The 24,692-nt window shown below is 35.6% G+C and overlaps 2 protein-coding genes across 6 annotated transcripts in view; one reads left to right on the forward strand and one right to left on the reverse strand.

Moving 5' to 3' along the window:
• eps15l1a (epidermal growth factor receptor pathway substrate 15-like 1a) overlaps positions 1-11,038 on the reverse strand; it is a 28,381-nt gene extending 17,343 nt beyond the window's left edge. For 3 of the 5 annotated variants that reach the window (XM_084415850.1, XM_084415849.1, XM_084415852.1), the window contains exons 1-16: positions 10,992-11,038; positions 9,409-9,450; positions 9,228-9,317; positions 9,097-9,144; positions 8,922-9,017; positions 8,778-8,843; positions 8,556-8,681; positions 6,725-6,784; positions 6,090-6,332; positions 5,855-6,012; positions 5,612-5,768; positions 4,365-4,427; positions 3,702-3,787; positions 1,805-1,837; positions 1,606-1,678; positions 241-402 (exon numbers count right to left, since the gene is read on the reverse strand). In XM_084415850.1, coding sequence (XP_084271976.1) covers positions 241-402; positions 1,606-1,678; positions 1,805-1,837; positions 3,702-3,787; positions 4,365-4,427; positions 5,612-5,768; positions 5,855-6,012; positions 6,090-6,332; positions 6,725-6,784; positions 8,556-8,681; positions 8,778-8,843; positions 8,922-9,017; positions 9,097-9,144; positions 9,228-9,317; positions 9,409-9,450; positions 10,992-11,018 — 1,530 coding nt within the window. In that variant the 5' untranslated portion in view covers positions 11,019-11,038. The remainder of the gene's footprint in view (positions 1-240; positions 403-1,605; positions 1,679-1,804; positions 1,838-3,701; positions 3,788-4,364; positions 4,428-5,611; positions 5,769-5,854; positions 6,013-6,089; positions 6,333-6,724; positions 6,785-8,555; positions 8,682-8,777; positions 8,844-8,921; positions 9,018-9,096; positions 9,145-9,227; positions 9,318-9,408; positions 9,451-10,991) is intronic. The other 2 variants (XM_084415851.1, XM_084415853.1) reach the window with 1 other exon arrangement.
• Positions 11,039-13,703: 2,665 nt separating this feature from the next.
• stil (STIL centriolar assembly protein) lies at positions 13,704-24,542 on the forward strand. Its single transcript, XM_084416497.1, has 17 exons — positions 13,704-13,953; positions 14,208-14,294; positions 14,402-14,509; positions 15,774-15,889; positions 15,971-16,152; positions 19,095-19,336; positions 19,419-19,502; positions 19,653-19,739; positions 20,262-20,409; positions 20,671-20,780; positions 20,921-21,047; positions 21,143-22,129; positions 22,199-22,331; positions 22,415-22,613; positions 22,698-22,842; positions 22,947-23,233; positions 23,310-24,542. The coding sequence occupies exons 2-17, from the start codon at positions 14,209-14,211 to the stop codon at positions 24,031-24,033; spliced, it is 3,765 nt and encodes a 1,254-aa protein (XP_084272623.1). The 5' UTR covers positions 13,704-13,953; position 14,208; the 3' UTR covers positions 24,034-24,542.
• The last annotated feature ends 150 nt before the right edge of the window (positions 24,543-24,692 follow it).

Genomic DNA, 24,692 nt, shown 5'->3' on the forward strand with positions numbered 1-24,692 from the left:
GGTCGGTTAATTTTGACATTTTCTAAGTAAGTTACCCTAATAGGCTAGTAATAAATGAACACACATACAAAAATGTCTTTCGTCCTGTAGGCGTCCTAGAGAATATTTCTGTTCGTCCTAAACACATTTTCTATCGTCCCCAGGACGATAGGACGCCGTTAGTCTCGAGCCCTGGGTTTAACGTTCAACAACATGTCATCTGAGGATCTAGTAAATTGTCTTGTTTTGTTTTTCGCTCACCATTTGCGATTCTTCCTGGCACTTCTGCCGTACGTCATTAAGCATGTCTTCAAGCTTGGCCTTCTGCTGGTCCATCTCCTCCAGCCGGTCCTGAGCGTCCTGCTTCTGGGCCTCAAGCTCCTGGAGGCTGGACGCCTCTCGGTCCAGATCATTCTGCATCTCCTGTCAATCAAACCGCATCCAGTTAACAACGAAGCCAACATATAACTTGTGCATATTAAAAGAAATAACATTTTAAAAAATAGATACCTTTAAATATAGTGCATTAATAATACATTTCACATCATTGTTGTTTATAAAAAATGATTGATCAAATTTATTAAATAATATATTTATAATTAATATAATTACAAAACAATGAATACAATTTCAATATTTATAATAATATAAGATTAGTTTAAATATGTTTATAATAGTAAAATTCATTTATAAATGTATTTTTACTTTAAATATTTATAATATATTCATATTAAATATTTGTAGTATTATAATTATGAAAATATACTTAAAATATTTTTACTTTTAAATATAATAATAATAATAGTTAGTGTATTTTAATATATTTATCACAGAACATTTATAAAAATGAGATAACTTTTAAATAAAATGTATTACAAAAATTTAATATATGTTAATATAATTACAATACAAATAATAATAGTACAATAATTATCTTTATTATAATTATAAAAAATATTAAAATGTTTATAAATGCATTTACTCATAAATATTAATACTTTAAGTATATTTTATAATTAATATTATTACAAAAAAATAATTTCCTGATTATAATGCGAATAATACTTAATATTTTTCCTTTTAAATACATTAATAATAGTTTAAGTATATTTTTCTAATATTTATCATATAATAATAAAATACTATTATATTAGTACTTTAAATATATTTTTTTATTAATATAATGCTTTGATTATTTTAATAATATTTATATTAAATTAAAACATTTACATAGACACACACACACACACACACACATACATACATATATATATATATATATATATATATATACACATACATATATATATATGTATATATATATATGCATGTGTGTGTGTGTGTGTGTGTATATATATATATATATATATATATACACACATACACACACACACACACATACATATATATATATATATATATATATATATATATATACATACATATATACATATATACACATATATATATATGTATATATATATATGTGTGTGTGTGTGTGTGTATATATATATATATATATATACACATACACATACACACACAATACTTTCAGTATATTTGTTTAATTACTAATAAAAATAACAATTCATAATAATTAAATAATAATTGCACTGCCAGGTTTACCTGAACCTCTGTGGTTTTGTGTCTGATGGCCTCCTCTGTTTCTCTGATGTCTTGTTCCAAAGTGTATTTCTCTCTGTTGAAATAATTTGAAAAAGAAACGCAAAAACCTTTATCAACTGTTGGCAACTAGAAAACATCCCTCATACCTGCCTCCTTCACACACAAAACAAGAACCGTGACAGCCAAGAGAGGGTTTTACCTGAGTGTATCCCAGTGTGTGAAAGCAAGAGTGCTGAGGCAGCATGAATAAGCAAGTGAAACAAGAGATTTCTTTAAAAAAAAAAAAAAAAAACTACACACATTAAACGGACACTGTGAAGAGGGGAAGGGGGTGAGATGAGGATTTGTCAGGGAGAGGGAAACTCATCCACCACCAAGAGCTTTCAAGGTACCTTTCCTCTTCCTCTGAAGTGTGCATGTGAGCATGAGGGTCATTTCAGGGTCATCTATAGGGGAACTGTTCAGAAGGGACAAATATACTAGGTTTGGTGTGGTGGGCCACTGAGAAAAATGGAGGACAACAAAAATGGGAGGAGGCAAAATGAAAAAAAAAAAGGTGCGCCTCCGCAAAAACTGAAATTACATTCAATTGCAAGTGCAATTTAAAAAAGCTTAAATTTAATTTGCTTTACAGCAAGTTGTTCAGCAATACACAATTTTTACCTTAAAAAAATGAATTAAAAAGTACTTAAAATATTCACTTTGCACAGTAATTGGATGTTTTTGGATGGATTTACATAGAAACATTTCCATATATATATAATTATAATTAACATATTCAGGATTAAATTATAATACAAAATAATACAATTTTATATATATATATATATATATATATATATACAGTGCTATGCATAAGTTTAGACACCCATGCTAAAGTTGACTAAAAAGAGGAATAAAAAATCATATTTTGGAAATTGAACTTAATGCCTTAATTAAAAAAATTAGGAAAAATCCAACCTTTAAGGACACCAATTTTCTTTGTGAATGAATAATGTATCGTAAATAAATAAATGTTCTTCCTTAAAATACAGGGTGCATAAGTGAGTACACCCCTATGTTAAATTCCCATAGAGGCAGGCAGATTTTTATTTTTAAGTATTTTTTTTTAAGTTTTTTTTAGGATACTATGCATCCTGATAAAGTTCCCTTGGCCTTTGGAATTAAAATAGCCCCACATCATCACATAGCCTTCACCATACCTAGAGATTGGCATGGTTTTATTTCAGTTAGCCTAAAAGCTAGTTTGATTTGCATTGAGAGATGATCTTATGGAAAGTACCCCATGCCAATCTCTAGGTATGGTGAAGGCTATGTGATGATGTGGGGCTATTTTAATTCCAAAGGCCAAGGGAACTTTATCAGGATGCATAGTATCCTAAACAAAAAATAAATAAAAATACTTAAAAATAAAAATCTGCCTGCCTCTATGGGAATTTAACATAGGGGTGTACTCACTTATGCACCCTGTATTTTAAGGAAGAACATTTATTTATTTACGATACATTATTCATTCACAAAGAAAATTGGTGTCCTTAAAGGTTGGATTTTTCCTAATTTTTTAAATTGAGGCATTAAGTTTAATTTCCAAAATATGATTTTTTAATCCTCTCCCTCTCTCTCTCTCTCTCTCTCTCTCTCTCTCTCTCTCTCTCTCTCTCTCTCTCTCTCTCTCTCTCTCTCTCTCTCTCTCTCTCTCTCTCTCTCTCTCTCTCTCTCTCTCTATATATATATATATATATATATATATATATATATATATATATATATATATAAAATATAATATAATATATATATATATATATATATATATATATATACCGTATATATATATATATATATATAATTTAATTATTGTGTGACATTATAAATCACATTATAAGACACATTTGATTTTTTTTATGTATCCTTGGTGAAAAAAATCTCCATTTCTTCCACAAAAAAAAACGTTTGAATAGTAGTAAAGAATGACATTGGTTGTAAAAAAAATGCATAAAAAAATAAAATAAATAATGAATCATGTGACGTGAACTTTTGTTCTTTTGGCAGCTCAGATCTATCCCAGAGCACCTTTAAATGCCAGCGTATTGTATTACCTCTGCAGCTGTGCGATCTCCTGACTTATATCGTCCAGTTCTTTAATCCCGGTGAACTCGCCTGATCCCACAGAGCTGGAGCTGTCCTGTATGAGGGGGGGGGGGGTCCAGCACAGAAAGTCAGTCCTGATGCATTAAAACCACACATAAACAGAGCACCACACAAACAGAAGGGTAGAGAACAGCAAAGGAGCCACCACACGGGAGCAGAGACGAGCTTGTCTTCCACCTCTGATGCTCAGAACATGGGGAAGTCAAGACACGGCACCATTTCACAGCACTGGATCTCTCACAAATGCTTTCCAACTCAACGTCTCGGCTAACAGACCATCGAAAGCATTTGTTCAGTCTTTTTCTAAGCGTTACCTACCCATAACTTGAACATTATTGCCTGATTTTAGCCAGCGAATAACGGCATAAAACATCAGCAGCGTTGAAACGTGGATGAAAAGGAACAGAAGATTGTTTGGTAAGATATTCGGGTTGCGTTCGTGATAAGATGTTAGTGGCTCTCTTGATGTATTGTGAATGACTACAGTTTCATCTATTAAATATTTAGGGTTTGAAATCCTAACTGAAGAAATGGAAATACATGTAATGAAAGAACGTGAGAGAGAGAGAGAGAGAGAGAGAGAGAGAGAGAGAGAGAAAGAGGCTGTTTACCCGGCGCATCTCGCTCAGTGCAGCCATCTCAGAGCCCACTGGTGTCATATATCCTGACAGACTCTGAAAAAAAACAGAGGAAGCTCTTCAAATGAGGGACAAAACTGTGCTGATTCACGTTAACCCATTAAAGCAAGAGAAAATCTGTATTTGTGATCAGTCATTTCATTTCAGTTATAAAGTGATATTGTTTCAGTTCACATTGCTCATACGTACTGAGTCAATGTAGGTGGGTACCTAAAAATAAATACAAAAATCGGTCAATAAAATATTTTTACTGAAATGTGAAATTGCATTTTGCACAAGGAAAATTCAAACTATTTTAGGGCCGTTTCAATCAGCTTTATTTTCACTGTGACTGTTCAGGCTGAAATGCAAAAAAATTATAAATAAATGAAATATCTGTTTTTTAATTAAATATTTATTTAGCATAGTACTATTTTTTGCATTTAAATTATGCTGATTTTAATGAAACTTGCATTATTATTATTTTTTTTAATCATTGTATCTGGACAGGAGGATTTTTTTTATTACTGTATTACAGTAATGAGATTTATTTTATTGTCAGAATGAGATTTACTTCATTTTTTAATTCAATTCAGTACAATACATAATATACATGACAAATAAATATAAATATATATCTAAATAATATATCTTTGCATGAAAAAATTGTGTCACAATGCAAAATATGGCAAAAACATATTTTGTTTTTACTTTTGACAGGACAGGACAGTTATTTTAGTATTATTTAAATACCGTTATAGTATTTATAGCTTTTAGTTTTAATTCAGTTTTAGTAATTTAGTAATTTTCATTAAGATTGAGTAATTTTGCTACGTGCTTGTCTTTTTAATAAATTTTAAGATTTCTATTTAGCTTTATTTTTATCTCCGCTTTAGTGTTAGTAATTTTAGTACTTCAACTTAGACTTATTTTATTTCAGAATCCTGCCAGTTTACGTTTTTTATTATTGCATTTATTTATTTAATTTTATTATATATATTTATTTATTTCATTTTAGCTTAAAAAATGTGTTTTTGTTAACAATTACAACTCTGGACCAGGTCACTTCATTCAAGCAGTCATTTAGGCAGATACTACTAATTTAAAGACAGTACACTTATTACATGTACAGTCTTCATGAACCATGGATCACTTCCTCTGGGATTCAAACCTGTAACCTTTCAGTCAGGTGCAGAAGCCCATTATAAGCACGCAGTTGTAAACGTGCTCATGTGACTTACAGGTCCCGGTGTTCCGCGTTCGGACGGTGGGATCATGTCTGGAGTCAGAGCTTGTGGAGGGTCCAAGCCTTTGCTCACTTTCTGCTGAATGAAATACATGGCCAAGGAGAACTGCTCGCGCGTGAGTTTGCCCATTTGCCTAGTGTCCGCCAGAGCCCTGACAAACACAACAGAGGAAGCGATGAATGTGACAATCACAACAGCGAGAGTGAAGAGAAATCAAAAGCACATTTGAAATAGTACCAGATATGTGCCAGGAGGTTCTGAGGAAGGCCTGAATGCATGAAGATATCTTTAACTTCGTGACCGCTGACGAAGCCGTCGAGGTCAGAGTCAGTTTTGAGGAAGATGTCATCATAGCGCCCTCTGTCTGCAACTGGTACCACCCAGTTTACCGAATGCTGATGATTAGAGTTAAACCATCAGGCCATCTTCAATTCTTCTGTACATCATCAAAATGAAAACGCACCGATAATACCTGTGAGGATTTGAGGGTGTGTTTTGGGGACAAACTCCCAGCGCTGTTGAGAGAGTTCATGCTGCCGTGAGAGGGGGTCGAGCGCAGGCTGTCTTTAGGTGGCGGTGGGCTGCCTGGTAACACTGGCACCATGTTGGACAAAGACCCGGAGGACTTCTTCCTTTTAGATGGAGGGATGAGAGAGGAGGGCAGGACGGAGGGCACGGGTTCCTTCTCCAGGGCCCGGTACACCAGATGCATAGCCTGGACAAAAGAAATTGATGTCATTATGCCGTTTTAACACTTTCTTTTTACTGCCTACAATTTTTTAAAATATAACACATATACATATATATATATATATATATATATATATATATATATATATATATATATATATATATATATATACATATATATATATATACACACACAATTAAAATGTACTGTTAAATAGCACGCACTATGCAATATGCAATACATACGCATAATATGCATACTTTTTTTTAATAATAATATATTTAATGATGAAGAGGAGTGCATTGCATCATGGGATAACTGTATGTAGTTATGAGTGTAACTATTATATGTTATAGTGTAACTATTATGAGTGTGATAACACAACAATAACACGAACACAAAAAATAATTACTCACCACTGCAAACTCATCTTTGTCCAAGTGTCCATCTTTGTCTATGTCACTCAAATCCCACACCTGATCAGACAGTCATATAATAATGATATTTTTATTTAACGATTACATTTTAAAATGTAATATTAATAACTAAAAATAAATATTTCAATTTATTATATATTCAATTATATGCATTTATTAGGGATGTCCCGAACAAGTTTTTTTGTGCTCCCGATCCGATCCGAGTTATTGAATATTGAGTATCTGCCGAAACAGAGTATTCATAGAAAATACAAAAAAGTATTTTCATTGTAACAGATGTTTAATATACATAGACATTAGTAGATGTAAACATCTGTTACAATGGACATTGTAAACAGACTGTGTGGTCACAATTATTTATATATACTTCTTGTATTTAATATGCAAAATAAGCAGCATAATTGCAATAATTCTTTTTTTTTTTTTTTTAACACCAGCATGACAGCTGACGTAAAAAAGGACCGGGCTTAGGATAGCAGATACCGATTACAAAAATGCTTAATTGTCCCCGATACTGATCTTTGCGATTGGCTCGGGACATCCCTAGTATTTATTACATTCTTACTATAGTACTGTATTATAAAAAAATCAAAGTAACACATTACTTTTATATTTACAACAAAATATCGGAGTTACTTTTTCAAACAAGTAACGCACGTTACTTTGTTATCCCATTTATAGACTGACATCTCTCCTGTCCCCATGTTGAGAGGAATCGTGAGTAAGAGGCAGAGGCGTTGTGTGCGCTGTGTATTCCTCAAAATGAATTAAAACAGTGAAATGCAAACTCTGAATATTACACAAACCTGCAATAATTAAACATGTTAAATAACACAAATATACTGTATGTATTTAATCTCACTTTATTAACCAACGTCTTTGCTGCTGACCTTCGATGATCCAATTCAACCACACTAATAAGCAAAAATGACTTTAGATAAACATCAAATTTGTGTTTATTTGTTTTTAGTTTTTATTTGCTGAAGTAAGAGTGTTAAACATTATATTGTCTTTACATTTGCCAAAAATAGAACTTTGGTTTTCATTATTAAAAAATTTCAAACAAGCAAGATCAGCCCAGGTGAGAAAAGTAAGGCAAAAGAAACGTAACGCATTACTTTCCATAAAAAGTAACGCAATTCATTACTTTTTTTGAAGAGTAAACCAATATTGTAAAGCGTTACTTTTAAAAGTAACTTTCCCCAATGATGGATGGATGGATGGATGGATGGACAGACAGAAAGAATGATAGATAGATAGATAGATAGATAGATAGATAGATAGATAGATAGATAGATAGATAGATAGATAGATAGATAGATAGATAGATAGATAGATAGATAGATAGATAGATAGATAGATAGATAGAACGATAGAAAGAACGATAGATAGATAGATAGATAGATAGATAGATAGATAGATAGATAGATAGATAGATAGATAGATAGATAGATAGATAGATGGACAGATAGATAGAACGATAGAAAGATAGAACGATAGAATGATAGAAAGATAGATGATAGATAGATAGATAGATAGACAGAAAGAACGATAGAACAATAGCTAGATAGATAGAAAGAACGATAGAACAATAGATAGACAGACAAACAGACAGACAGAAAGTACGATAGATAGAGAGACAGAAAGAATGATAGAACGATAGATAGATTGACAGACAGACAGACAGACAGACAGACAGACAGATAGATAGATAGATAGATAGATAGATAGATAGATAGATAGATAGATAGATAGATAGATAGATAGATAGATAGATACTATTTCATTTAAGTACCTATTTGAATATTACCTTTCCGAGAACATCCACAGGTAGTTTGGAGTTTATTAGCACTGGTTTGACCTTCTCACCGGACAGTAATCCGTTCACTGGGGCAAGACTTTCAAAAATACCATCAAATTTGTTCTTCTCTTCAGGCTGAAAAAACAAAACCAAGAGGATTTAGGATGAATAATCATAAACGCTTTTGTCAATTTGCAGTCGAAAAACCAATAACCAATCAAAATAAGTTACCCGCACAGCCCAGTGGCTCTCATTGGTTGATGTCACAGAACTCAGTGACGGGCTGCTGTGGTCCTTCTAGAACAGAAATGAGAACATCTGTGAGCTCATACTGCGCGGAGTTCAATGATTTCAACCCTAAACCCTGAGACTTACGAATTTTGGAGGGGGAACGGGGAGGTTAAAACTGGAAAGGCTGATGTCGTGCCCGCTCTGCGCGCAGGCCACGAGTCGCAGAGCAACGTAAAACCCCTGATAAACCACAAAGGGATCAAGTTAACATTCAGTGTCTGATCCTGACTGATGCTCTTCTAAACTATGATACTTTTACCTGTTTATCCAAGAAACCTTTGCCATCTGGATCAGCTAAATCCCAGATCTGAGAAGAAACAGTTGGTGATTATGAATATCCACGTATCATTTTCAGAACAAGTTGTGCATTGATCTACCCCAAACACCAACCTTTCCTAATGTGATGTCTGGCAGGCCTGATTTTTTCAAGAACAAGGCAGCCTCTGTAGGTCCGACCCTCCCGGTGTTTCCCGGGTCGACCTATGGTTTTTGTCGCAAACAAAGACTGATGTATTAAAAAAAGATCACTGTGATAATCTACAAATTTAGAATAACAGAATTATAGCCTTACCTGTCTGTAAAAGTTCTCATACACAGGGTTCCCGCTTGACAGCTAAGAGAAAGAGAAACTTTATGATTAAATAAATTAGGGTATAAGGCAAACATGCCTGATTATTGAGAATTGTAACATTAATTTTACTATTATGTAATTGTTAAAGGGATAGTTCACCCATTTACTCAAATTATGGTCCCCATTGACTCTCATAGTTTTTTTTTTTTTTTTTTTTTTATGCAATGGGAGTCAATGGGGACCAGCATCTGTCTGGTTACCAATATTCTTCCAAATATACTATTATAGTTATAGTGATAATAGTTTATAAAGTTACAAACATGGATATTTTTAATACAAAAACGCATCGCTTCGCTTCAGAAGGCCTTTAATAACCCCCTGGAGCCGTATGGATTATTTATAATGGATGGAAGTGCTTTTTTAGGACTCAAAATCCATTCACTCCCATTATAAAGCTTGAAAGAGCCAGGATACATTTTTAATATAAATCAGATTGTGTTTGACTGAAAGAAGAATGTCATATACACCTAGGACGGCTTGAGGGTGAGTAAATTATGGGATAATTTTCATTTTTGGGTGAACTAACCCTTTATCTAAAGCCGTTAAAATACAAATAAAAGCTCAAATTAAATTAAATATAAATATTGGATTCAAAACCTAAACTTGAAAATTTTAGAACGGTTGCCTTGGCAAATAAGTGGAGTACTAAAATAACTACAACTAAACTGAAACAAAAAATGAAATGAAAGCCAAATATAATAATAAAAATGACAAAAGCACATCAAATTATTAAAACTTCACCTAAAATTAAATAAAGTGAAAAGTAAAAGCTCATTCAAAACATATATGAATAAAAACTATAATATTATATAAATAATTTTAAAATAACGCTGGTGATGCAATATAATAATACATGTAATTGCTTTTTTTTATATTTATTCTAATATGTGTTGTGCACATAACTGTATTTACAATACTCCATTACAATTCATAAGGCAGGCAGTCCAGTAAGATTACTGATGCTCACTAATTCCCATCACCGCTAAGCTAAACTAGCGGTTCAACACCCATTATCATATAGGCTATGAGAGTTAATATCAATATTACAATGTTGTTCGGTATAATTAAGCCGCTTTAATTATTGTACTATAAACATATACTGAAATTACGACTTTATACGTGAAGCGTCTTGACAGTTTTAAAGTGTTCTGATATAAAGTGATGTTCTGATATATTGCGGCTAGCTAGTTACATTAGTTCATCTCGGTTTACTATATTTCTCATTCATATAAATGGCTGTTATCGTTATATGTTCTTGCTACTGAATGTTTATCGCAAATTTCATTGAAAACTACATTGCTTTTTTCGTATTTTATCACAGACATGCGATATAAAGCGAGCTAATCGGTTAGCAATCTGAGCCCGACATACGAGGCCCGTGACATTTTCACTATAAGTGTCGATAAAACAAGCCGGTAGCGCAAATAATGAGATCGATTCGTGTCTAATTCTTAGATTTATTTCTACATACCGGTGTTTTTCCTCACAATTCTCTTGCAATGGGTGTTTTTAGCAGGTATTACCTGAGTGAGGGTCGCGAGGGCTGCCATCTTTTCCCTGTTGCTGCGGAAACAGCGGATGAGGGAATGAGGGGGGGCTGAAGAGGACAACCATCACATAATAATAATAGTAACGTTAGTATAGTACAGATACTACTGGTCAAATATCACTCTGTTACAAGGAAAATTTTGTAAAGACCGATTTTTACTTTGAAGTAACTACAGAAGTAGGCTACTCGTTTTTAAAAGTACTTAGCCTAAGTATCAAAAGTAAAAAGTAAATGTCAATGCATTGTTTTATTATTGTTCCATAATAACCTACCAGTTAGTAGTATCTCTGGAATTAAGAGCTTTTAGAATGTTATAAAACCTATAGAAATTAAACAACTGAATTGACAAAAAAAAAAAAAAAAAAACACTAACATTTTCCAAGTGTTGATTTTAGATTGGGAGTGAACTCTGATTACAGAATAATCAAAAATTAACTGTTACATCAAAAAAGTAATCTTATTACGTAATGCACATTACTTGTAATGCATTACTTTACTCGTTACATCAAAGAGTAATCGAATTAAGTAATGTTAATGCATTACTTTACTCATAACATCAAAAAAGTAATCTGATTACGTATTGCATGTTACTTGTAATGCGTTACTTTACTTGTAACATCAGAAAGTAATCTGATTACGTAATGTTAATGCATTACTTTACTCGTAATATCAAAAAAGTAATCTGATTACGTAATACACGTTACTTGTAATGCATTACTTGTAACATCAAAAAGTAATCTGATTACGTAATGCACGTTACTTGTAATGCATTACTGTACTTGTAACATCAAAAAGTAATCTGATTACATAATGCACGTTACTTGTAATACATTACTTTACTTGTAACGTCAAAAAGTAATCTGATTACATAATGCACGTTACTTGTAATGCATTAGGCCTACTTTACTTGTAACGTCAAAAAGTAATCTGATTACGTAATGCATGTTACTTGTAATGCATTACTTTACTTGTAACGTCAAAAAGTAATCTGATTACATAATGCACGTTACTTGTAATGCATTACTTTACTTGTAATATCACAAAAGAAATCTGATTATGTAATGCACGTTACTTGTAATGCGTTACTTTACTCGTTACATTAAAAAAAGTAATCTGATTATGTTATGCATGCTACTTGTAGTGCGTTACCCCAACACTGTTTCAGATGAGATTGAAAAACATCTGATCACTAGTTTTTTTTTTTTTTTTTTTCACAGTCTGAAAACATCATTAGGTTTTTTTAGAGGAGAGCTATGGGTAGAAATGTGTCCATCTTGAGACATGAACAGAATTATCAGCTAATAAGGGTAAATCGACAAACTCTAGACTTGAGGGTTTAGACTAGTTCTCGACTAGCTCTAGACTAGTTTTTTCTGTCTGAGTTGGGTTTCCACACAGTTGAACCTTGACAGGTTGTAGAAATATTTGATGGAATCACATCCTCTTGTTCTGATATCAAAGACACGCAAAGGTCAACTTGTATGAAGTTCTTTGTCAACTGGTCGAACAGGAAAAAAAAATTGCGTTTTTATTTTTTGTGTATATTTTATAGTTTTCACATTTTATATAATTGTATTAATTGGTTTGTTAAATACATACACAATATTGCTGTCGTATTACTGTATTATGTTAAATACAGTATCTCTTCAGTTAAAATAAAAAAATGCATAATACATTTCAGATCTTGTTTTTCATGCCCTAAGAGCAATAAAAACACATAGGTAAAAAAATCCTACCCGAGGTTGTCATAATTCATGCATGAAAGGGTTAAAGCAATTACATCAGAAGCAACTGAAATGAAATTACAAAAAAATTAAGAGTAATCCCTTACTTTACTTTTCCAAGGGACAAGTAATTAAATGATTGTAATTAATTTATTACACCTAACACTGATAATAATAGCGATGATGATGATACTAGTAGCCTACTACTACTACTACTAATAACTTACAAATAATAAATATATAAAGGTAAATTATAAAGTTAAATTAAACTTAATATATATATTGCGCAAGTATTTTTAAGTTGCTATATACTTTTTAAGTTGCATTAAGGATTGAAATAATAGCTTGGATCAATTTTTTAAAAATAATTAATTTACATTTGTGTAAGTAAAACTGACCTATAATCAAATAATGAGTGCGTAGTAACTTGACAAGCATTTAGCACCTGTCAGTAGTAATTCTTACATTTATAGGAAACAATAAAATCAAACTAAATACATGAATCTTTCTTTCCAGCTAAACTAGAATGATGTAAATATCAATTTAATTATGCAAATGTGTGTGCTGAGTGAGTATATTTGATTCTACTTATGTCAGATATTGATGTTGACCCATGAAATCAGAATAAAATTTGATTAAAGATACACAAAGCAGTTAGGATCACAAAGTTACGATTACTATACCATTATATAAACTCATATATTCTATAACATCCTTCTATTTTCTATAATAAACAGCCTCAAAAAGCTAAATTCACGTGTAAAATAGTACGCTAATATTCTCACACTCTCCATCCATTCAAAAACACTCCGCAAGCAAGGGATCCGGTTCCTCTCTTCTGATTGGTCGAGCGTCCCTCGCAAGTGGATTCCTATTGGCTGAGCCACCCTGCTGCAGCGCCCCGCCATTGGAACCTGGAAACAGCGCCACAATTTATTTTCGAGTTGTTGCGTTTGTTGAATGCGTTCGTTTTGTATTTCATTGTTTATTGACGACAACTGGCATTTCTCCGTTTTCTGACACGTTAAACGAGATAAATTATTAACTCAGTGGTCATTACACTCGTCTTGGCGCGGTTAATACCGCTCGAAGGGCTGGAAGGACCGTTTTAACACATTCGTGGTCCATATTCACGCTCACACCCTGCAAGATTTGCAGCGTCGCGATTAAAACACGACGAAGACATGAGCAAAGCGTTCAAACAGCCCAAAGGTAAGACATTAAATACCCTACATCAGTTATAAGAAGTTTTAAGTGGTATGTTTCGGTTTTTTAACCGTTTCTAGTAGTATTGTAATGTAAATGTTAGCATGAAAGCTAAGTCTCCCAACCTGCCAAACATATCAAAACATCCTATCTGAGTAACGTTAACGTTATCTAAGATATTTTGAAAGCGTACTCTTCAGGCAAAAGCATCGGTGCATGATCAGATTCAGTTCATTAGAGAGGCATTTTTTTTCCCACAGAATGAATCGTGTACATGTGGATTTTAAAGGGTTGCCAGCCCACATCTTGGAGAACAGTGTTAGAACAGAAACCCTTCAAAACCTCAGGTATCTAACGTTACTTAAGCTTTCTCATGAATTGCACCCAAACCACTAACGTTATTTTTAAAACGTTGTTATTGTTCATAAAAGTAATGATTTTGCATGCTTTTAAGGTCATCGGACAATGCCCACAGTCCACTGACATTCCCAACATCTAAAGTCTCTCTCTGGGATCCATCTCCCAGTGGTGATGTTGTCAGTCTGCATTTCTCATATTATAGGTGAGCCTTTCTGTCATCTATATTTGTAAGTTTATGGGTGAACCATATTTTCATTATTTATGAATCAACGTCATGTGATTACTTACTGGGGGAAAAAACACAATCTTGATTAATTTTTATGTACTAGTGATGATGATAGCCAAATGTATTTTGCATTTAGCCTTATTTTGATGTTTATCGCTGTGTTCATTTAAAAAAATTTAATAAATTAAATTCATTTTTGGCCATTTCTTTGCAGTCAAAGTCCATTTTACTACAATTTAAAAACTATCATAGTATTATTCATTAAAATGTTACATACATAGGCCCGGTTTCACAGACAGGGTTTAGATTAAGCCAGGATTAGGCCTTAGTTCAATTAGGGCATTTAAGTAGCTTTTATAAACTTGCCTTTGAAAAAAAACATTACTGGTGTGCATCTTGAGACAAAGCAATGGCATTGACATATTTTAAGATATATCAGTGCGAATTGCTTTCGGTTGAAACTACTCAAACATGCATTTTAGTCTAAGACTAGGCTTAAACCTTGTCTGTGAAACCGGGGGTTAGTGTAGTAACTGAATGTACCTTTGTCATTTTTTTTTTTTTTTTCAGTAACACAACGCTTTACAATAAGGTTCCATTTGTTAACACAAATCTTAATTTTTTTAATCTTAGTTAATTTCAACATTATTAATAACAAAAGTTGTATCTGTAAATATTATTTAATGGATGTGAGTAGACATGAACAACGAACAGTTGTATTGTTATCAGCCTAACTAATGTTAACAAAGATTAATAAATGATGAATTGCTCAATGTTAGTGAGTGCATTAACTGGCGTTAACTTATGAAACCTTATTGTAAAGTGTCTCTTATTTTTCTATTCCCATTTAACTTTAATTAGTTTTTATTTCAGACTTCGTTTTAGTCAATTTACTTCTTCAACTTTTAACTTCAAAAATTAGAACTAACTGAAATAGTTGTTCATCGAATATTTTATTATATTTTAGCTTTTGCAATTACTGAAGGTGACTTTTAATAGAGTATTTTGTAAAACACTGTTGGAATCATTTTATGATTTTTATGTTCTCACACTGTAAAAAATTATATGATCAGTAAGTTATGACAACAAATGTTTTTACGTTGCTTTAACTCATCAAAATAAGTTAAGCAATTTTCAACTTAAGCTTAATGTAATTTAAGTCAAAATGACTTAAACATCCAAGTTGATTGTACTTAAAAAAATTTTTTTTTACATTGCATTAACATTTGGTATCTTTCAGGAATCCAAGACTGTTACTTGTGGAAAAAGCCTTACGTTTAGCTCACCGGCATGCTAGACAGACCAACAAGCCTCAGTTTTTCTGTTTCCTGCTTGGGACGCTGGCAGTAGAGAGCGGTTAGTATAGTGCCTGTATTTGGACATCTTACAATGATTCATATTTCGATGCGTTTTAGTGACTAGATCTTATTTTCCAAGACGAGGAAGGTGTGACGATAACCCTGGATCGTTTTGATCCGGGCAGAGAGCAGACAGGATGTCCTGGGAAAGCACCAACTGCCCTGCTCCCCGGAGACATCCTTGTGCCATGTGTATTTGAAGGCCAGCATGCTACTATCAGCACGGTGCACTCGGGGGAGGATTTGAACATCTCGTTTAAGGTAACTGATCTGAGAATTGCTGACAGGACATGTTTAGGATCGAATGGCTGGGGCACTTTCCTCTTGTTGCTATGGCAACTTATTGAGGCATAATAACCTGTCAGTAACAGCTGCCCTGATTGTGACTCAGTGTTCCTTAGAGACAGGTGATTATAATATGTGTGTGCGTGCGGCACTGCTTCCATCTGCCGTGGTTTATTAATGTTCTTAATTTAACCTGTATGTGTTATTAATATGAGACAAATCTTAATATTCACTACAGTTCAAAAGTTTGGGGTCAATTGCAAAAAAAAAAACAACTAATACTTTAATTCAGCAAGAATCAATGTATTAAATTAATGGCAGTACCGGTAAAAGTGTAAAATGCTGTTCTTTTGAATAATAAGAAATGTTTCTTGGGCAGCAAGTCAGCATATTTGAATGATTTCTGAATAATCATGTGACACTGAAGACTGGAGTAATGATGCTGAAAGATTTGATTAAATAAATGCATCCTTGGAGTGAGAATATAAGGCTATGTTCAGACTGCAGGCAAAAGCGGCCCAAAACCCTACTGATGTGGGCCACTTTCATATGTGCTCCTAAATCAGCTATAGGTCTGGGCCCGTATTCATAAAGATTCTAAGAATCCTCTCAGAAAACTCTTAATTTAGCTTAACTTTTATGTAGGAGTCTTAGCTTAAGAGCGATTCGGGACCGATCTGAGAGCAACTCTGAGTAAGGAAAAGACAAAAACTTTTATCTTAGTGAGGAGGCGGGGTTGACCCCGTTGCTATGTATGACACAATCTTTTGAAGACTGTGATTGGTTGGTTGTCCAAGAAGGAAAAAAAAAGTGATTTTAAGTATAGGGTCTATTCTAAGCCTCCACTTTGAACTTACATGCGTAATTTTTCCTATTTGATCGTTCTCTCTCACACACACACACACACACACACATTATATATGTGTATATAAATCCTTTTTTTATTTACCATGCTGTTGATTTCCTATAAGGTATTTGATTGCTTAGAATGATAAAAATTGTTCCACTCTTTCCAATTACACTGATTGCTGGCATGTCTATTTAAGCGGTGGTTTGAATGTTGGTTTTAATGTATCAAACATGGAATTTTCCCAGTTGCCAAATATCGTAATGTAGTGATTACTTTCATTTCAGGCGCTATGGCATTTCTGCGCTGTGTCGGAGATATTAGCGTGTCTCTAAAAAGATCAGTCACAAACATGATCCCTGCACGATCTAATCTATAGCGTCTTATTAACTCACTGTCATCCATTGTCTGCAACACATTTCTTCTCCCTCTTCGTCTTTCTGCCATTTTCTCCTCTGCTAAAGAAACTCTTAAGCCTCTTAAAAGTCCTCATCCGTGCTCCTAACAATTTTGACCTTAAGACCTCTTTTAAGGGTTAAGATGCTTTCTGAATTACTTTTTTCTTTACTAGGAGTTTTTCTTTAATTTTAAGAGTAAACGCCCACATTTCTAAGAATTTTCTTAGAATTTTGTCACTAGGAGCTACTCTTTGCATTAAGATTCTTTATGAATACGGGCCCTGATGTTTTGCAATGCAACATCAAGTCTTAACATTGAGGAAAGACTGTACAAGAAAAACGTTGCCTCCTCGTCTGTGTCCTCGTCGTTGAGGTTTGAGCGTAGTTACTATGTTTACTGTGCTTGGATATTTGAATGTTATTATAATTGTTATTTATTGACTGGTGCTGAGAGAGTGCCAAGGCACATTGTATTTCATTGCTGTGGTACTCTGTACTAATATGCATATGATAATAAACTGGAACTGAACTGCACACAAATTCGCTGGCTTCCGCAACGCATCATCTTATTAATGAATGTTGTTTTCAGTAACCTCTGTGTTTACTTCCGTATTATTCCGTGCTGCGCGTCATCTTTGTTATTGTTCTTTTGCACATGCGGGTCACTGCAGGATTGTGACCTGTTCAGACTCGAATCTGATATTGGCCACATTTAAATGTTTAGGCAATTTCGGAGAGGCTTGCAATAGCAAGCTAGCTTTGAAAGCATAAGATCCCACCCTTCCTTTAGAGCGTCTCTAATGCCACGTCGTCTTCAAAACACATGAACGGTCGCACATAGCAGAGTCTGCAAAGCATCACGAGACGAGAGACGGCATTAAATGACCTTATATCTCAAAGCACATAACATTACAATAATAATAACAAATGTAAACAATTTACAGGGCTCTCACTTGTACCACCTGACTGCTGCAGAATCATTTCAGCATTGATTAGTGTTGACATAGAAACGCATAAATTTGAGTCTGAGGACGAGAAGAACGTCACGGGTTGCCATCACGTAATTACGGTTACGACATGACTTGAATGCAGCATAACTTCATTGTTTTGGTTTATGAGGAACTGTAAAAGGTGGCTGCTGTTTGTTTGTGGCACTCTGACTGTCTGTCTATAACTCTGTATAGCTTTACGTAACGCGCTGATGAAGTGGGATGTCTGCGTGGAGGTATGGAAATACATCTGTTGACAGGCAGGCAAGACATAAACTTTTTGGTCCTGAGACTTCCACAGAATATATTTTTGCCTTCCCGTCCTTTAAAAAAATAATGTGAACAGCCCCAAAAAAAAAAAATGGATCTGAGCAATAAATCAGAATTGAGCACCAAGGCTTGTAGTGTAAATGTAGCTGTAACAAGGTTAGATGTTGTGAGAAGGAGTAGGCGGGAACCGGCGAACATATAAAGACTTTTAATAAAATAAATAAACAAATACAAAAACGAAAGTAAAGACGGCAGCCTCTCACGGTTGACTGCCGCCACACATAATAAAACAAAAAATAGTCCAGGCCTGGTCCTCTCTCGTCCTTCACGATCGTCACTCCTCCTTTTCTTTTAAATTTTACGTACATTTAGATTAAATGGTCCATTAATGCTTACTTTCATGTCTCTTTCTAGATGCTTCAACATTTCTGCTGCAGTAAAGAGACGCTGGAGTTGTCCAAACTCCTCACCTTGCGAGCTCGTCTCAGCTGCTCCGAGAACATGGACAGACTCACCTTTGACCTGTCCTGGGCGGCTGTCACACTGGCCTGCACGCTAGATGCCGTCCCTGTCCGGGCAGTGCCCGTCATCCCTACCGCACTGGCCAGGAACCTCAGCAGCCCAGCAGGTGTGACCCAAAACAGCAGGAAACGTGGGTAAGGAAGCACTCTTTTCTTATATGGCCATGTATCCTCCTCAGAATCTTTTTGTGTTTTAAAATGTGACATTCTGTCTCAGGTTTCTAACAATGGATCAGACCAGGAAACTTCTCCTCGTACTTGAATCCGATCCGAAGGCTTACACTCTCCCGTTAGTAGGAATGTAAGTACTTTAAGTGTTTAAAAATGGTGACTGTCTTGCTGTCTTTATTCAGCCTGTTGGAAGGTATAATAATTCAGCCCCATTAATTACATGCTTGGAGTCCTGCAAGATGTTCAGTGTAGGTGTGTAACAGTTGTTCTCCTGTGGCAGATGGTTGAGTGGCGTTACACATATCCATAATCCTCTGGTGTGGGCGTGGTGTCTGAGGTACCTGCACAGCTCCGCCCTCCAAGACAAGTGAGTGTCCCATCCATCTGCTCTTTTGCCAATAAGTCAGTTAACTCCAAGAAGGGCTCAAATATAAAGACAACATGAAATTAAAATGTATGTACGTATACGTGTATGTTACTCTGATTAAATGTTTTTTCATAATCTTTCATTTATAATAGCTTTCTCTGCATCTGAAATGAATTTTCTGATTTTGTAACCATAAAATATTAAATAAATAAGTATTTAATAAAAAAGTTTAAAGTTAAATAACTAAATATTGCCCCACTTTTCATGATATAATCATGATGCTGATCATATTACAGAAATGAAATGCATTTCTGAATGCAGTTTCATGTTTTATTTATTTTCATAGATAATTGTAGATTACTGATCTGTTGTTTATGAAAGCATTGTTTTAATATTATTGTTGATGTTAATCAAAGTAAATGTGATCTCTTCATTGTGTTGCTAGAATTTTTGTGAAATCTTTGAAAAATGATGATCAAAACAAAAAATTCCTGTTCATGTCTACATCTGATGGTTTTCCAGAGTGATGTCAGAGGGAGGTGCTTTCCTGGTGGTCCTGTATTCTCTGACTCACCGGGATCCGGAGTTCTATCAGTGTAAGCCATGTGTCGGGCAGCAGCAAATGAGCTTTCAGCTGCTCACCAGCAAAGAGTCGTTCACACTTTACAAGGTCAGTCCGTCTATGCCTTTGTACTCGACAAATTAAATCTGAATATGCCAAGGTGTATAGGAAACATTTTTCCCCTTTTCATGCAACCTGTACTGATAATGTGTAATCTGATTATGAAATAAATTTGTAATGTGTCTTAAGCAAATGTGTTTTTCCAATTGATCTTTGGTTTTTGTATTGCATATATTGTACTAATTGTTTTTTAGGGTTGCTTTAATTAATAAAAGTTTTTTCATCATACTACATATTTTACCAAAACAGAATGTAGAGCCTTCAGAAGGACGGCCTCTACAATTTGAGCTTAGTGCTGAGAACCAAAATCAGGAAACTGTGCTGTTTGAGGAAGTGCTCTCTCAGACTGTGTTAACAGGGTACAGTCTTTTTATTTATCTAAAATTTCTAATTTTTATTTAATTGAGATTTATGTTTGGCTGTTTAGTGTATCTGACAGAATACAATATTTTTAAAGCAAGAAGAAATATAACACATTATATCTGCTTTGCCTTATCAGGATGACTCTTGCAGCATCTTCAGTTGCTCCTCAGAATAAATTGTCTATCAGTGATCATGACTCAGGTGTAGAAGATGAAGACCTCTCTCCTCGGCCATCTCCAAACCCTCATCCTGTCAGTCAGCAGGTTTGTTAACTTGTGACCTTGCACCCGTAATATACCTCTTTATTCAGGATGGATTACCATTTAGCAGGTTCAAATATTCTTCTTCTTTTCTTCAGACTAGGCGTGTTCATCCTTCAGTTCCAGAACTCTCTATGGTATTAGATGGCAGTTTTTTGGATGCGAGTTTTGTTAAAACACAAGACTCAACTCCTGTTCCTCATAGCCTATCAAATGTTCAGCGGAGAAGCATTAGTCCTGCCCACCAGGGCCTCTCAGTGTTGAGACCTCCAGAACAGAGTAGTGTCCCTGGACCACCCCCAATCCGAAGACCACTAACTTCTATCCTCTCTCAGCCGAAAAACAAACTACATCCGTATCCAGGACAACAAACACCACAATCCAATGCAAATAGAAAATCCCTGCCCTCAATAAGATCAAGAGAGGGCTCGTCAGCATCATCCATATCATCGTCTTCATCTTCTTCCTCGACAAAGAACTCTGCTTCGCCCAATGGCTCTTTTCATCAACAAAGGCACCGTTCTTCACAAGGTGTTCCAACCAAACCCCAATCAATTTACTCCGAACCTCCAACATCGGGTCAATGCAGTGCCAGAAAAAGTTCAATAATGCCTAGCCAGACCCCCATCCCTCATCCGTCCCAACACAGACTCTTCCATAGCACCCCAGCCACCAACCCTTGCAGCTGCTGCACCAACCAACCCACCCATGTTCCCATGTATCAAAACAACTGGCAAGGGCCACCAGTGTATCCCACTGTTGTGCACAATCCTTGTGGTTTTCAGTGCGGCGCTGAGAGTGTCCCACCTAGGGATCACTGCCTCTCGCCTTCTCGGCAATCTTTGGGTTGTCGCATTTCTCCCACTAAAAGTCCTGTTTGCCATCCTGCTGTTCCAGTTCACTACTCTCCATCACCCAGTCCGTGTTTCCCCACAGTTAACCCCATCAAAGGTTCTGTTGAGCAGGTCCCTTCCTGTCAAGCCCAGTGCTGCCAAGTCCAGGACACCTCTGTGGGTCTGCTTCCTGCTGATGCGTACAGGATGCTCATGGATCAAGAGCGTCAGTTGAAGCTACTTCAACTCCAGGTTCGTATTAGTTTCATTGTTTTTGCTTTGACCTGTCACCGCTGGTTGTTAACAGACTTTCCTCAACAGATTCAAAAACTCCTTGAGTCTCAGAGCAAGACGACTCCAGTATCATCTAGCGAACATGCTCAGCAGGAAAGAGCCAATCAGATGGGAACATCTCCACCTAAACTAACAAGTGTCAGTGTTGCTGTAGGAACAGGTACTTTGACGGAAGGTTGTTGCATTTATTATCTGTTCTTTTCAATGTCATGAAGTTCTTGTCTATTGTTGTTTGTTATTTAGGGGCGAGTTTGTTTTGGACCGCTCCCCAAGAGGCCCCCACACATAAGGCCTCAAGTCTGGATTGGCAAACCGAGATAGAGCCAAAGTCTGAAGGTCAAAACAACAGTACAGTCACTTCCAGACTCGGATCTGAAAATGCATTTCATTACTCTGAAGAGCAGAGTCCAGGATCTCGACATCCAACATCTCCACAACACGAGTAATGACTTGATTTGTAGAAGGCTGTTATGTTTTTGTTTTCCAGGCAGTGTTTGTTTATTGTGACTTTATTTGTTTTATGCAGCATGTCGTCTGGTTTTGGAGCCCATTCGTTTTCCAGTCCAGTGTTGGGAGAGAGTGCTAGCATGTATTATCCCTCACAGTCACAGAGCCAAAATTTGTCTCAAAATGGAGAAATGGACGACCCAAGATTTTACCAAGAACTACTGGTATGGCCCCATTTTTATGCGTTAGTTGCAATTTTCACATGTTTAATTTGAAATTGATACAGTATTAATGTTCAAACTAACTTTGATTTTAATTCCTGCTCCAGGGTCAGGTGCAAAGTCGTCTGCAAGGCTCCACGGTTGTGGTTGAAAAGGTAGAGCAAGACCAGCAGAGTGTCTCAAACAGACAAAGTCTGTCCCCTGTAGGTCGTCAGTCAAGAAAATCTCCGACGACATCCATAGCCCAAACTCAAAAAGCTAAGCACAGATCCAGTCCACCAGATCAGGACCGTGTCTTAACTGCAACGTTGAGACAACTCCAACAGTTCGGGGTGAACGTAGACTTGGACTCTTCCCAAGCAAGGATGACACGTGCAACTGTCGAGAGTGCCAGGTAATGACATAGTCTGACAGATTGTTTAATCAAAGCATTATTAAAAGTTGTGTTTCTAACACATTTTTCTCTTCAGTACCCTCGCTTGCATAAACCCTGATGCAGTGATTTCAAGACTAGCTCTTTCCGAACCAGTGGGGACCAGCATCTGGGGACCAAGCGGCAGTGTAGACCTTAGCCTGGAGGCCAACGCTATTGCACTTAAGTACTTAAGCGACTCGCAACTGTCAAGACTCTCATTGGGTGGTCAGTCCTCCATGCCACATCCAGACCCTGGCGCAATTCTTCTGAGAAGACCTTCTGCTGAAAAGAGCAGTGTTGGACTCAGTATACTGTCCCCCAGCAATATGTCTTTAGCTACCTGTAAGTACATGAAGAAATACGGACTGATTGAAGGAGAAAACAGTAGTGAGGAAGAGCAAGAGGACGCCGTTCTGGTAGACTCCGCTCTCGGGTGCTCCATACAGCATGAAACGTCCAAGAACGTGAGCGTTAGGCAAGACCGTGAAGAACAAAGTGCTGTGGTTCTCAAAAACATTACAAACAAGGCAGCCACCAATCTCTATATGACTCCTGTTGACTCTCAAGAGCAGTTAATTCGAGACTTGCGGCCCAAAATGCAGCTGCTTATGCGTGGCGGGAAGAACCTGGAGAAGGAGAATGACGCAAAGAATGTCCTGCCTCAACGTAGGTCCTCGCTAACTGAAAACCAGAGGACGCAGGAAGTCACGGAGCCTCAGGGGTCAGTGGGAAATTTCCTGGATCTGAGTAGGTTACGGCAGCTGCCCAAGCTCTTCTAAAATGCACCATTTTCCAAATGGTCACCGAGTTGTTTCTGTGTGTGAAAGGGATTCAAGGGATGTCTTTCTGTTTTAATGCAATCCTCAAAAATGTGTCTTTCTTTGTTTGTTTACATAGTATAACATGATTTTATTTTTTGTAAAGTGTACAGACCCTTTTCAGTAAATGATTTTAAGTAGGTTTTATTTCTGTAAATTGTCTTTTGTAACCCAAAGGGGCCTTATGTGAAAACTTGAAGGATTTTTACATTACATGACACATAAGGAGTCATCAGGGAACAGCAACCGAGAAAAGTGCCATGTATGAAGTGACTTACTCCGGGCAGTATTGTTTCATTTCCTTTACTAATTTTAAACGCTTTTAATCTTCTCTTTTGTTTTTGGCATTACTTGACTCACAATTTCAGAGGGAGAAGTTTTTTTTTATTGACTTTCGTGTTCTGTATGTTCTTTTTAAATGACTGTATGTACATGTATCTGTCTCAATTAAATTACATATTCTTTTATTTAACTTCCTTGTGTGAGTTTTATCTCTGACCATCATAACCTTGTTCACATATCCTGATAGATCAGGAAAAACGCATCTCAGTCAACTAATTAGTAGGTTAATGTTTAGCAAAAACACCTGGAAACAAAACCGCATAAAATATCTAGGGGCC

Source organism: Rutilus rutilus (genome assembly GCF_951802725.1).
Source record: "Rutilus rutilus genome assembly, chromosome: 8".
NCBI lineage: Eukaryota > Metazoa > Chordata > Actinopteri > Cypriniformes > Leuciscidae > Rutilus > Rutilus rutilus.

Bases quoted from the DNA above. Each gene is read 5' to 3' on its own strand.
- stil (XM_084416497.1), top strand. From the start codon at position 14,209: ATGAATCGTGTACATGTGGATTTTAAAGGGTTGCCAGCCCACATCTTG. The intron at 16,153-19,094 runs GTAACTGATCTG...GTCTCTTTCTAG, and splicing joins ATTTGAACATCTCGTTTAAG to ATGCTTCAACATTTCTGCTG. The intron at 21,048-21,142 runs GTTTGTTAACTT...TCTTTTCTTCAG, and splicing joins CTCATCCTGTCAGTCAGCAG to ACTAGGCGTGTTCATCCTTC.